The sequence below is a fragment of the Physeter macrocephalus genome, unplaced genomic scaffold (assembly GCF_002837175.3).
Source record: "Physeter macrocephalus isolate SW-GA unplaced genomic scaffold, ASM283717v5 random_284, whole genome shotgun sequence".
Lineage (NCBI taxonomy): Eukaryota > Metazoa > Chordata > Mammalia > Artiodactyla > Physeteridae > Physeter > Physeter macrocephalus.
In genome coordinates this window covers 53,356-66,941 of record NW_021145642.1, presented here as the reverse complement: position 1 = coordinate 66,941, position 13,586 = coordinate 53,356, and the positions used below count along the sequence as shown (strand labels likewise).

The following is a 13,586-nucleotide window of genomic DNA, read 5'->3' as shown; positions in this document are numbered from 1 at the left end:
CATGGCTGCTAAGAGCAGAGCTGTGAGTCAGGCAGCCTGGTTTCAAATCCTAGCTCTGTCTAGATAACTGTGAGAACTTGGACAAGTACTTAACCTGTCTTTCATTGCATCCTCATTTATAAGATAGAATAGCAGTACCTGCTTCATTTGGAGTTGTTATTGGGATTAAAGGAATATATAATCACTTTAGAACAATTCCTGGCATATAACAAGTGCACAGTAGGTGTTTGCTGCTCTTTTTTTTTTTTTTTACTTGAGTTGTACACTTCATTATTTATTTATTTATATATTTGGTTGTGTCAGATCTTAGTTGTGGCACGCGGCTCCTTAGTTATGGCATGCAAACTCCTAGTTGCGGCATGCATGTGGGATCTAGTTCCGGGACCAGGGATCAAACCCGGGCCCCCTGCATTGGGAGCACGGAGTCTTAACCACTGCACCACCAGGGAAGTCCCTGCTGCTCCTTTTTTTTTTTTTTTTTTTTTTTTTTTGTGGTACGCGGACCTCTCACTGTTGTGGCCTCTCCCGTTGCAGAGCACAGGCTCCGGATGCGCAGGCTCAGCGGCCATGGCTCACGGGCCTAGCCGCTCCGTGGCATGTGGGATCTTCCCGGACCGGGGCACGAACCCGTGTCCCCTGCATCGGCAGGCGGACTCTCAACCACTGCGCCACCAGGGAAGCCCTCCACTGACAGATCAGCTCCTCCCATACAACCCACCAGAAGCCCCAATGATTGAAGACTAGTAGAGAGGGACTGAGGGCCCCCCAGTAATCTAGGTCCTAGAGATACAGATGGAAAGACACTGTTCATGAGACTGTGTCCTGCTCCAGACTGAAATCTCCCAAAGGCAGGGATTTCCTTCAGCTGCCCACAGACAGGCAAAAAAAAAAAGTCAATTTTACTGCTTCGCTTTCTGATGAGAGACTCCAGCCCGCATGTCACCTTTCTAATGCCATTTACTTTGCCCAGAGTCGTCTACATTGGGTGGAGGGGGCATCTTGCCCACCATTATGGACCCAGCATAGTAACCAGCACACAGCAGGTACCAAAGAAACAATTGATCACGGTGATATGTTATTGTTGGGTCAAAGGTATATTCCACAGAGCAGTTTTTTAAGATATAATCCAGGGCCAGCTCTGGGTCCCTGGACAAATTCTTTTGTAGCCTGCTCACTGCAGGTGCCTCTAAGAGGCTTGGGTGTACTTTGTGCCCTCTGAAACACAGCACAGAGGTAGAAGCCCCTTAAAAGTGGATCAGAAGAAGGCCCTCAGGTTGGGAAAGTAATTGATCATTTCTCTCAGTGCAAGAAGCCAGGGAGGAGGAGAGCTCACTCTTGGATAGCTATGTCCCCCACTCAGAAGGAGGCCAGGGGCTGGGGGCTGGACAGGCCGGCTGCCAGGGCAGATGGTGGCTGTCTGGATCTATTCCTTGCCAAGGTTTTCCTCTCTGCCCTTCCCACCTGCCTGTCACTGCTGCCGGGATCTGCTATCCTGGCATCTGGCCCAGCCAAATGTATGGGACGCACAGTTTCGGATTCCAGAGGCTGAGCTGGCTCGGAGCCCTGCTGAGTCAGCTCTGTTTTTCTTGCCTGTTCTCTGAGCCATCGTGCCCTGGGTTTTTCCTGGCAGGCAGGTTTTCTATGCCAGCCTCAATTTTCAGGCAAGGTATAGGGAAGTTGGTGGGAATGGAGGGGGAGAACTTTGGTAAAAGTTTGTTGAATAAATGCTTAGCCTTGTGAAATGAAAGTGGTCCACCTCGCAGCCTCACTCAGTTCTTCCTCTGTCCCAACTCTGTCCCTACCCCAGGCTCAGAGTGTTGGGGTCTCTCCACCAGCCTGGGAACTCCATGTAGGACAGCAGAGGACTGTTTGTTGAATGAATGAATGAATGAATGAGGGAGAGGGGGAGACCTTCCTTCCATGTATCCCCTCTTTCTGTTCCAAGGTTCCTGCTTTGATTCAGGCAAATACTCTGAAGACCCTGAGGGTAGAGACTGGGCAGTGGGGAGAGAGGCACCCGCTGGAGACTGAACAAGACAAATCTGGTCCCTGCCACCAGGGCACTAAGTTGTGCGGAGTGGGATGAGGGACGTTAAAGAATCCCACAAACACATCTGCAACGACCAAGCCTTGAGCGGGAAGGAGCGCGAAAGCCCGAGATGTCTCCCCGGGAGACCAGCCTGGTCTTGGGGTGCTCTCCGGGAGGCGTTCCGGAGGCGGGGATGTTTGAGGGGTCCCGGGTTTCCGCCTAGCCCTGCTGGACTGAGCGTACCAGGACCCTCTTCCCCAGCTTTTGACTTGGGGAGGGGGTCAGGAATGCAGCCCGCACGCCCCGTCCCCGCTGACACCAGCGCCTTTTCCCCACTGAGCGCGGCGGGGGTGGGGTGGGGGGCTCGAAATTCCGGCGCTTGGAAAGGAACGGCGGGGAGAGGAAGTCACGTCTCCCACGGTCAGTAGAGAAGGCACGGCTGACCACGCACGTCCGGGCCTGGTGGGAAGAGCCAGAGTTTTGCACCTCCCAGGGCGCCCCTCACCCCCAAAACTACCCGGCCTCCAGCACACTGAACCCCACCCCCGGCCCCACGCCCCGCCCCCGGAACTCCACGCGCCCCGCCTCCCAGGCTCCGCCTTCTACTCTCGCCCTGTGCTTATAATACAGGGCGTCGCGGGCACAAGCCAAGCTGTGATTCGAGTCTTTGCTCTGGCTTCTGCACCCAAGCGAGTCTCCACCCCTCTCATTTCGACCTCCGAGTCCCCCTTGCGCCCCCTCACCCCTGCCGCTCCGATTCCCCGCGTCCCGGCGTCCACACCACCTGGAAGGATGCGCTGTGCGCCAACAGCCGGAGCAGCCCTGGTGCTGTGCGCCGCCACCGCCGGGCTGCTGAGCGCGCAGGGCCGCCCGGAGCCTCCCGAGACGCCGCGCTTCGCCTCCTGGGACGAGGTGAATGTGCTGGCGCACGGGCTCCTTCAGCTCGGCAACGGGCTACGCGAGCACGTGGAGCGCACCCGTGGGCAGCTGGGCGAGCTGGAGCGGCGTCTGGGCTCGTGCGGGGCCGCCTGCAAGGATCCTGAGGGGTCAGCCGCGCCTCCGTTCGCCCCGGAGAATCTGGTGCCTCCCGGCGGCGACGCAGTCCCGGAGACCCTCCGCAGCTTTCAGGTACGTACGCTCCTACTGCCCTGGAAGGGTGTGGACGGGAGGGGGCGCATCCCGGACTCCCTGGGCTCTCCTGCCCGGGCCTCAAAGGATGGAGAGTTGGGAGTAGGACCGGCGGATGAATGGAGAAATTGGCGGCAGAAGGCCAGATCCTCACCAGGGTTTTATACTCTCCCCAGACTCAGCTCAAGGCTCAGAACAGCAGGATCCAGCAACTCTTCCAGAAGGTGGCCCAGCAGCAGCGGCACCTGGAGAAGCAGCACCTGAGAATCCAGAATCTGCAGAGCCAGGTGCCCGATGCTTGCCCCAGATGGGGAGGGAGGTTGAAGTTGGACCCATGGGTCTGGACGTGGAGCTAAGCAGGTCGAGCAGCCTGAGCCAGCCAGACCTGACCCCCTCCTCCTGTCCTGTCCCAGATGGGCCACTTGGCCCCCATGCACCTGGGCCACAGGGTGGCCAAACATGCCAGGAGGAAGAGGCTACCCAAGATGGCCCAGCTTGCTGGCCCAGCTCACAATATCAGCCACCTACACAGTGAGTGTCCAGCCCTTTGCTGTTCTCTGGAAACCACCCCCCCACTATTCTTGCCTCCCCCTTGTCAGGTCCACCTTACTGAGAAGGAGAGAGGCCCCGGCCCTGCGTCCCTGTGGGCTGACAGTTCTCTGGTGAAGGGGTGACTGGGACATCCCCTCCACAGCCCTCTCCCTGCCCCACGGGGCCACCCCACCCTTCTTCCCAGCAAGCCACTGGGATTTCCCCAAAGCCTCACGGGCCACTAACTGGAGCAGCAGGCGGCTGGGAAAGAAGGTCCAAGAGGGACTTGAGCTGCAGGGGTGTGGGATAAAGGGTGGTACAGCTCAGGGACATCTTCCTGGAGGTTGGAACCTTCTAGGAGGACAGGATGGGGGACAAAAGGGTGCCAGCTAGGGAGGCTGGAGCCCTCGTTGGGTGAAGAGAGAATGGCAGCCTGGGAGGGGAGGTTCTGATGTTTGGCCGCCACCCACCCCCCATGGTCTTTTAGAGTGTGGATCTAGGAGGGGAGGCTAGGGCAGGGAACCCCCATCTCCTCGGCCAGATGCATCACTCTTGCATCTCTTACAAATCCAGGGCTCCTGACTCACACACCTCTTCTGTCCCACAACCTTCTATTGGCCCGGAAGTCTCTGATCAGCCCTTCCCACGCCCCCCCAACCAAGTTCTGGTTCCTTTATTGTGTATGCCCCATAGCACCCCAGATCTCCTAGCATGTCTGTAGGTGTGTGACACAGATTCCCAGCTCCCGGTGTCTCTGTCCCACTGCTCCAGACCTGGCTGTCTTCCCTGTGGTCCTCCTACCCCATCACCCAGCCTGGCATCTGCAGCAGTCTGCAGCCAACTGGGTGAAAGTTCATATCTCCCTCATCACACCCTCTGGCTGGTTGCTGGCTTCCAGCCCTCTGGTCTTGAGGGCTCTGGCACCTCCCCGTCCCACCACTCTCCCTCCCCTCCCCAACCAGGAAGGGTCCATTACTTCCTCCCAAACCGTAGCCCTGGGATGAGCGGCTTCTGGGTGGGGCCCGCAGGCATAGATCCAGGCTGGGGAATGTGATGGGGAAGGGGGGGGTCGGGTGTAGGTTTGGGGACTCCAGGCTCGGCCCTGCCAAGTATGGGAAAGTTCAGAGCTGAGGAGACAAACAGCTGGTGTTAATGGAAGCCATATCGGTGGTTTGGCGGGCTGCCTGTTGTGATTGGAAGAGAGGAAAGTAGGGGAAAGGGGAGCTGCCTCAGGGGCCGGAAAACGCCTCCAGTCATCTGGGCCCGCCCCCGCTCCCACAGTGTGGACACATTCACCCCGCGACCTGAGCCTTCCCCTCCCCCTGCGACCTTTCCCCTACTTTCCGGGCTGGGCTGGGACTGGGCTGGGCTGGGCTTGGGCGGGCTGGGGGCGGGGACTTCCCCGGTCTGCCGATGTGCCCAGGCCATCCCTCCCTTTTTTTCCTCCCTCCCTCCCTCCTTCACTCCTCAATCCTTCCCCCTCCCTCTCTGATACCTGGGATCCCAGGCAGGGCCTCTGTGGTGTCCCCAAGGCCCATCCAGGCCTGATTCCCCACCTGCCACTGGACAAAGCAGAGCCCCCTCCTGTTAATCGCAGTCCTTGCCCCATCCCCACCCTGGTCCAGCTCCTTCAATCATTCCTTCATGGCATCTTCAGTGAACACCTGCTGTGGGCTGGGATCAGCCTGGGCACCGGTGCCAGATGGTGGGCAAAGAGCCATTCCTTGTCCCTAGCCTCATGGACCTCATTCAGTGTGGGGAGTTGGAGAGAGACCATCAGATGACCCCAGTGTTGGGGAGTAGGAAGTCCTCAGTGCCCCTAACCTGGTCTGGGGGGAGGGGGTCAGGGGCATGATCCCCTTGAGAAGCTGGGACCTTTAATATGAGGCAAAGAAAGGCATGAGGGAAGTGGGTCTCAGAACACCAGCACGTGCAAAGTCCCTGTGGCAGGAGGGTGTGTGGTACCAGAAGGCTATGTGGCCAGAGGGTGGGCGTGTGCAGTGCAGGAGGAAGGAGGATGGGTATAGCAGCGAGTCCTGGGGTGCCTTGTAGACTGTGTTGAGGGAAGGCATGGGGAGCTATGGAAGACTTTAGGCAAGTGTGGGGCGTGTCATGAGCTCTAGATTGCCCCCTCCTGTCCCTGTCGCCTGCTGCCCAGCCCCCAGACATGCCTGTGTCCTGGAACCCCCAGGACTGCTCTCTGCTTCAATCCCCCCACCCTTGTCTGCCCTGCAGGACTGCCCAGGGACTGCCAGGAACTGTTTGAAGAGGGAGAGAGGCAAAGTGGATTGTTCCAGATCCAGCCCCAGGGGTCCTCTTCATTCCTGGTTAACTGCAAGATGACCTCAGGTAGGGATGCTCTGGCCCCCCAGGTACCCCAAATATCATGGGCCCGGTTGTCTTTCCATCAAATGCAGCTCACTCCCCTCCCTCCCTTGCTCCCTGGTTCCTCCTTCCCTGCTGGATCCTTGGGACAAAGATCTAGGCAGAGCCCTCCGCCTGCTGACCAGCCCATCTTCCTCCTTTGACCATCTTCCTCCAGTCATGCTGGGATGGAGGAGAGGAACATTGCTCTCCCTTGGTTTAGAGGTGGTTTGGGGTTTGGGAGCCAGATGGGGGAGTCAGGGTCTCTTGTAAGAAGAATCCTCCTGGTGACCTTGCACCTTTCTGGGCAGATGGAGGCTGGACTGTAATTCAGAGGCGCCAGGATGGCTCAGTGGACTTTAACCAGCCCTGGGAAGCCTACAAGGATGGCTTCGGAGACCCCCAAGGTGGGTGTTTCCTGCAGGCCAGAGGCACAGGGGGAGGAGGGGGGGCCACAGAGGCGGGTCATTCTCACAGATGGGCCTTTCCCACTGTAGGTGAGTTCTGGCTGGGCCTGGAGAAGGTGCACCGCATCATGGGGGACCGTGGCAGCCGCCTGGCTGTGCAGCTGCAGGACTGGGAGGGCAATGCCGAGTCATTGCAGTTCCCTGTCCACCTGGGTGGCGAAGACACAGCCTACAGCCTGCAGCTCACGGCGCCCGTGGCCAGCAAACTGGGTGCCGCCACCTTCTCACCCAGCGGCCTCTCCCTGCCTTTCTCCACTTGGGACCAAGACCACGACCTCCGCGGAGACAAGAACTGTGCGAAGAGCCTCTCTGGTGAGCAAGCAAGCTCTGTCGCTCCTTGTCTTGCCCTTTGCCACACAGCTGGGACCTCCCCTCCCTACCTTTCTGCATCCGTCCCCTGCCTTCAACTCCATCTATTCCCTCCCCACTTTTCTCCTTATGTGCAGCATATCCTTGGGCAACTGACTTAACACTTCACCTACTTCATCTTCAAAATGGGTATAACCATACCGTCCACACCATAGGATTATTATGAACATACGATGAGATGACGTTTGTGGGATGGTGGCTGGTGTGTTGCAAAGCCATCGAGACAGACCCCCCCCATCTTGTTCTAATGAAATCGGAGGCAGAGCGCGGGGCCTGTGAAGTGAAACATAAGAAACTGCCTTTTGGTGGGTCAAAGAAGGATGGGATTAGTGGTTAATTTCATATGGTTCAGTCTAATATAAACTAGTGAGATGCATGACAGTCATAGAGAGGCTTTAATAAATGTTTGCCATGTGCCAGGTGCGGAGAAGTCACTCGCCAGGGTCACAGACATAAAAGCTGCAGTTACCGGGAAGGGGGGTGCCCAGAGCCCCTGAGGTGCCTTTGTCACAACCTGGGGTTCCTCAGAACACAGTTTGACAACCACTGCCAAAGTCGTCTCATCTAAAGTGTGTGACGTCCAACACCCAGCCTCATCCCCATCCCGGCCCCAGTGGAAGCCCAAGGACCCATGGGCCTGACCAAGTCCCCTTTTCTCTGACCCCGGCAGGTGGCTGGTGGTTCGGTACCTGTGGCCACTCCAATCTTAATGGCCAGTATTTCCATTCCATCCCGCGGCAGCGGCAGCAGCTTAAGAAGGGCATCTTCTGGAAAACCTGGCGGGGCCGCTACTACCCGCTGCAGGCCACCACCATGCTGATCCAGCCCACAGCGGCCGAAGCAGCCTCCTAGCCTCCTCGCTGGGGCCTGGTCCCAGGCTCCTGGAGGACAGTGACTCTGATTCTGGCCCAGCATGTGGCCACTCCCTGCCTGGGCAGGGGCTCTGAGCAGGGCCCATCTGAAACCTCATGGACAGAGAAGATGTCCACAACTGGAGATGCCCCCGCGATGAGTGGGGGGCTGCAGGAAATGCCCTCTGAGAAGAACAGGGCTGCAGGGCACAGACCCCGAAAGCGTGGGACACAGGGGCATTGAAGCCCACTCCTCGCCCGCCCGAGGAGTAGGGGACCCAGAGGGACCACTCGGGGGCAGCCAGGCCGGCCCCTGATGGCGGATTCAGTCACGTTGACTGGCTGGGGGACCAGGACTCCCATAGGCCCCGGGCGCCCTTGTGGTGCTGTAGCGTGTGGGTGCTATAGGCGAGCCCGTGCCGACGGCATCTGGGCTGAGCCCACAGAATTCTTGGAATAAAAGCAACCTCAGAACATTTCGTTCCTTTTCGTCCTTTGTTTTTGTTTTAAAAAGTGGACAGTTTGGGGCTTCCCTGGTGGTGCAGTGGTTGAGGGTCCGCCTGCTGATGCAGGGGACACGGGTTCGTGCTCCGGTCCGGGAGGATCCCATGTGCCGCGGAGCGGCTGGGCCCGTGAGCCGTGGCCGCTGGACCTGCGCGTCCGGAGCCTGTGCTCCGCAACGGGAGAGGCCACAGCAGTGAGATGCCCGCGTACCGCAAAAAAAAAAAAAGTGGACAGTTTTTAAAGTCTACATAAACATGTTCCTAGGGTGGAGGATGAATGCTTCTGGGGCTCTTGAGGACAGCGCTGATTATCCCTACCACCTCCGACAACTGATTTCAATTTCCTTCACTTATGATTTCATGATGCGTATCTCATTTTTTATTTTCAAAGTTACAAAATAAAACCCTCATTCAGTCCTTCTGGAAGCAAGTAATAGAGAAAATAAGAAGCTCTTCCTGACCATACTTACACGTATGAATCACTATTAACTTTTTAGTGTCCTGCCATCTGATAGAAATATGCTGTGAGTTGTGTGTTTAATATTATTTTTTTGTAGCCATATTTTTAAAAAAGAAAAAGTTTTAAAAGTAAAAAAAATTTTAGGAATATACTTCATTGAACCCAATATTTCCAAAATATTACTGTTTCAGCATGTGGTCAATATAAAAGTTATTGATGAGATATTTGACATGGCTTTTTGTACTGAGTCTTCCAAATTCAGTATGGATTTCACACTTACGGCACATCTCAGTTTGGACTGGCCGTATTTAAGGGCTCAGTAGCCATAGTGGCCAATGGCCACCATCTTGGACAACCCAGCTCTACTGTGTGACATTAATGCAGTGTTTTGGGTAAATTCTTCCCATTTTTGGCCATGTCTGCAGAAGTTTTCCTTTAAATTGGCTTTAAATATATATACATATATATATATGTATCTTGGGACTTCCCTGGTGGTCCAGTGGTTAAGAATCCGCCTTCCAATGCAGGGAACGCAGGTTCACTCCCTGGTCAGGGAGCTAAGGTTGCACATGCCGCAGGGCAACTAAGCCTGAGCGCCACAACTAGAGAGCCTGCGTGCTGCAACTACTGAGCCCGTGCACTCTGGAGCCTGCGTGCCACAACTAGAGAGAAGCCTGCTGGCTGCAATGAAAAGTCCCACATGACACAACTAAGACCTGACGCAACCAAAAATAAATACTTTTAAAAATGTATATATACATGTATCTAAAATTCAGCTAATATTTCTTGAGCACCTACTACAGGTCAGGCCCTGTCCCAAGTGCTTGGGATACTCTAGTGAACAGAAAGATCCCTGCCTGCACCAAGCTTGCCTTCAAAGCCCCTCCCATTACAGAGAAGGTGACCTATAATTGATGGTCCAAACTGGAGACACTGTTGAGAGTGAAAGGGGGGGGGGGTGTTGTTAATAATTAAGCCAGAAGACAGATGTAAAGCAGCTCATTCCCAGGCATATAGGGACTTACTGACCCAGTTTCTAAAAATGTAGTCACATATCTTACAGCATGTGGAAAACCCTGCCATAAATAGGTTAGTAAAACTAAACTCGGTGAAAACAAAACAATGCAAATGCTTTCAAATTCCAGCTTAGAGGGAATTCCTTGGCTGTCCAGTGGTTAGGACTCCGCGCTTTCACTGCTGTCAGTGTGGGTTCAATCCCTGGTGGGGGAACTAAGATCCCACAAGCCCCACCGCCGGGCCAAAAAAAAATCCAGCTAGAAAACATCTATGGTGAAAAAAAAAAACCCACAATAAACGAATAGTGGTTGCCTCTGGAAGGGTGGGAGGTAGGATAGGGATTGACTAGGAAGGGATATAAGGAAACTCCCAAGTGACGGTGATGTTCTGAACCTCAATAGAGGTGCGTTATTCCCGTGTTCACCTTTGCCTTGGTGAGTATACGCTTAAGATTTGTGCATGTCATTGAATGTAAATTTCACCTTAAAAAAAAAAAAGCTACAACAGTCATAAAAAGACATGGAACTCTAGTTAATGGTATGCATGCTGAAGTGTTTTACAGGTGCAGTGAACTGATGTCTTCAATTTTGTTTTTTTTAAATTTTTTTCCAGCTTTATTGAGATGTAATCAACATACAACAGGACTTCTCTGATGGTGCAGTGGTTAAGAATCCGCCTGCCAATGCAGGGGACACTGGTTCGAGCCCTGGTCAGGGAAGATCCCACATGCCGCAGAGCAACTAAGCCCGTACTAAGCCTGCGTTCTAGAACCCACGAGCCACAACTACTGAGCCCGTGAGCCACAACTACTGAAGCCCACGCGCCTAGAGCCCGTGCTCCACAACAAGAGAAGCCACTGCAGTGAGAAGCCTGCGCACGCCAACGAAGAGTAGCCCCTGCTCGCTGCAACTAGAGAAAGCCCACGTGCAGCAATAAAGACCCAACGCAGCCAAAAATAAATTAATTTAAAAAAAACATAAAACATTGTGTAAGTTTAAGGTGTACGACATGTTGACTTGATACACATATACTGCGAAATGATAAGAACCCTAGCATTAGCCAATGCCTCCATCACATCACACAATTACCTTTTCCTTTTTGGTGGTGAGAACATTGAAGATCTACTCTCTTAGCAGCTTTCAGGTACACAATACAGTGTTACTTGTAATCACCATGCTGTCCATTAGATCCCCTAAATCTTCAACTTCCTTTGAAATGCATCAAAAAATTAGATGATGGGTGGCTAGAGAAATGGATATGCGATAAAGTGAAATGTTAATAGTGCAATCTGGGTCTGGGTATTCTCTGTACAATTCTTTCTGTTTTTCTAAATGTTTAAAAAATTTCACAATGAAATGTATGTAGGGAAGAAAATCCTAACGAGATCCTGTTGCCTTCTAAAGGCTCTCATCCTTCATCTGAGCTCAAAAAGGGAGATGAGGATTAGATAATTGTTGAAGAGATATGAGCAAGAGAGAGTGAGCCTCTCTCCTTGATGGGTAATAAAAGTGTTCAAGAATTGAAAGAAAAGGCAGAGGGATAAATTAGGAGTTTGGGATTAGCATATACACACAACTATATATAAAATAGATAAACAACAAGGACCTACTGTGTAGCACAGGGAACTCTACTCAATATTTTTTAATAACCTATAAAGGAAAAGAATCTGAAAAAATATATGTGTGTGTGTGTGCGTGTATAACTGAATTACGTTGCTGTACACCTGGAACTAACATAAAATTGTAAATCAACTATACTTCAATAAAAAATTTAATTCATTTAAAAAAAGGAATTGAGGGCTTCCCTGGTGGCACAGTGGTTAAGAATCCACCTGCCAATGCAGGAGACACGGGTTCGAGCCCTGGTCCGGGAAGATCCCACATGCCACAGAGCAACTAAGCCCCTGCGCCACATCTGCTGAGCCTGCGCTCTAGAGCCCGCGAGCCACAACTACTGAGCCCGTGTGCCACAACTACTGAAGCCCACGAGCCTAGAGCCTGTGCTCCACCACAAGAGAAGCCACCCCAATGAGAAGCCTGTGCACCGCAACGAAGAGTAGCCCCTGCTCGCTGCAACTAGAGGAAGCCCATGCGCGGCAACAAAGACCCAATGCAGCCAAAAATAAATAAATAAATAAATTTATTTTAAAAAAGGAATTGAAAAAAGGTAGGACTTTCTCAGTATGTGGTTCAATGTTATTTAATGCACTGCTTGCAATTATCACCTGTATCATATGGCACATGATCATAGGGCACGTTTGGGAAAAACAGCATCTGCCTGTGCCCTGAGCCCCAGCTGCTGTTTAATAGGAGAACCTATTTTTCCAATATTCCTAGGGGTTCCTTGGGAAGGTAGTGGGGGCCTCTTTCACTAGAGGAGAGCCTCTGTGTTGGGGACACACTAGCTTCCCTGGGGCCCTGGCTGAGCATGGGTGATGAACTCCTCAACATTTGGAGGCCAGACCCTCTCCAGGATCCTGGTTTGGGGGTGTCCTTATCGGGCAGGCTTGGAGAGTCTCCCTTGAAACCACTGTGGCTGAACTGGTGGGGAGTCCAGTCTGTTGAGGTGGGGTCAGAGCCCTCCCAGTTACGCATTCTTTTTTTTTTTTTTTTTTTTTTGCGGTACGCGGGCCTCTCACTGCTGCGGCCTCTCCCGTTGCGGAGCACAGGCTCCGGACGCGCAGGTTCAGCGGCCATGGCCCACGGGCCCAGCCGCTCCGCGGCATGTGGGATCTTCCCGGACCGGGGTATGAACCCGTGTCCCCTGCATGGGCAGGCGGACTCTCAACCACTGCACCACCAGGGGAGCCCTTATGCACTCTTTATTCTCAGGTTCTGCCAAAGAGGGCTGATTGCTCCAATCCTGCTCCTCCTTCTGCTATCACGTCCTCCTCCAACACAGCATTTCCTGCCCCTCCATCACTGGCAATGACAGAAAGAGTAACCACCATGGCTGGGAAACAAACAAGAGCCATGAAGTGAATCCTGACCCAGCCAACTTCAGAGCTGGCGCTCTTAACCATATCACTCGCCTGGGGAGGGGCCAGGACAGGACACTCAAGCTCTGTGGCCTCAGCTCCTGCATCCGGAAAATAGGGATGGTCTGGTACCCCACCCTCCCATCCGCACCACCCCTTCCTGTTCTCCAGGTGCTGTGAGGATTTCATGTAGCTTTACATGAAAAGCAGTCTGAGCAGTGTCTGGCTCACGGTGAGTACACAACATAAACATGAGCCATCATTACTATCATTACTATGAGCCATGCTGGGTGGGCACGGGAAGAACATGACCCAGACAGGAGGAATGCCTTCATGGTGGAGGTCACTTTAGAGTCAGTTGGGTTTTTTTTCTTCTTATTTAAAATCATGTTTATTAAGAAGGTTTACTTTTTAAAAAAAAACATTTATTTTATTGAAGTATAGTTGATTTACAATGTTGTGGGGTTTTTGTTTTGTTTTTTTTGGCCATATGGCTTGTGGGATCCTAGTTACCTGACTAGCGATTGGACCCATGCCCTCGGCAATGAAAACACGAAGTTCTAACCACTAGACCGCCAGGGAATTCCCTACAATGTTGTGTTAATTTCTGCTGTACAGCACAGTGATTCAGTTATACATATATATGTATAATTTATATATATATATAAATTCTTTTTCATGTTCTTTTCCATTATGGTTTATCACAGGATATTGAATATAGTTCCCTGTGTTATATAGTAGGACCTTCTTGTTTTTTTTGTTGTTTTTTTTTTAAGGCCTTTATTGAATCTGTTACAATATTACTTCTGTTTTTTTTTTTTTTTTGGTGTTTTTTTTTTTTTTTTGCGGTAAGCGGACCTCTCACTGTTGTGGCCTCTCCCGTTGCGGAG

The 13,586-nt window shown here is 52.8% G+C and overlaps 1 protein-coding gene across 7 annotated transcripts; it reads left to right on the top strand.

The window, feature by feature from the left end:
- The first annotated feature begins 2,648 nt into the window (after positions 1–2,648).
- Positions 2,649–11,291, top strand: ANGPTL4 (angiopoietin like 4). 7 transcript variants are annotated; one of them, XR_003678472.2, is made up of 8 exons: positions 2,653–3,157; positions 3,334–3,444; positions 3,571–3,688; positions 5,924–6,037; positions 6,364–6,459; positions 6,550–6,831; positions 7,309–7,457; positions 7,559–7,698. XR_003678472.2 is itself a non-coding variant. In XM_007109619.3 (7 exons), the coding sequence occupies exons 1-7, from the start codon at positions 2,822–2,824 to the stop codon at positions 7,738–7,740; spliced, it is 1,239 nt and encodes a 412-aa protein (XP_007109681.1). In that variant the 5' UTR covers positions 2,649–2,821; the 3' UTR covers positions 7,741–8,215. The 7 variants fall into 7 exon arrangements, 4 of the variants coding, with proteins under 4 accessions (XP_007109681.1, XP_007109683.1, XP_007109682.1 ...); XR_008616669.1 differs by lacking the exon at positions 7,309–7,457 and adding an exon at positions 6,966–7,193 and having other exon boundaries at positions 7,559–7,692; XR_003678471.2 differs by lacking the exon at positions 7,559–7,698 and adding an exon at positions 6,966–7,193 and having other exon boundaries at positions 7,309–7,550.
- The last annotated feature ends 2,295 nt before the right edge of the window (positions 11,292–13,586 follow it).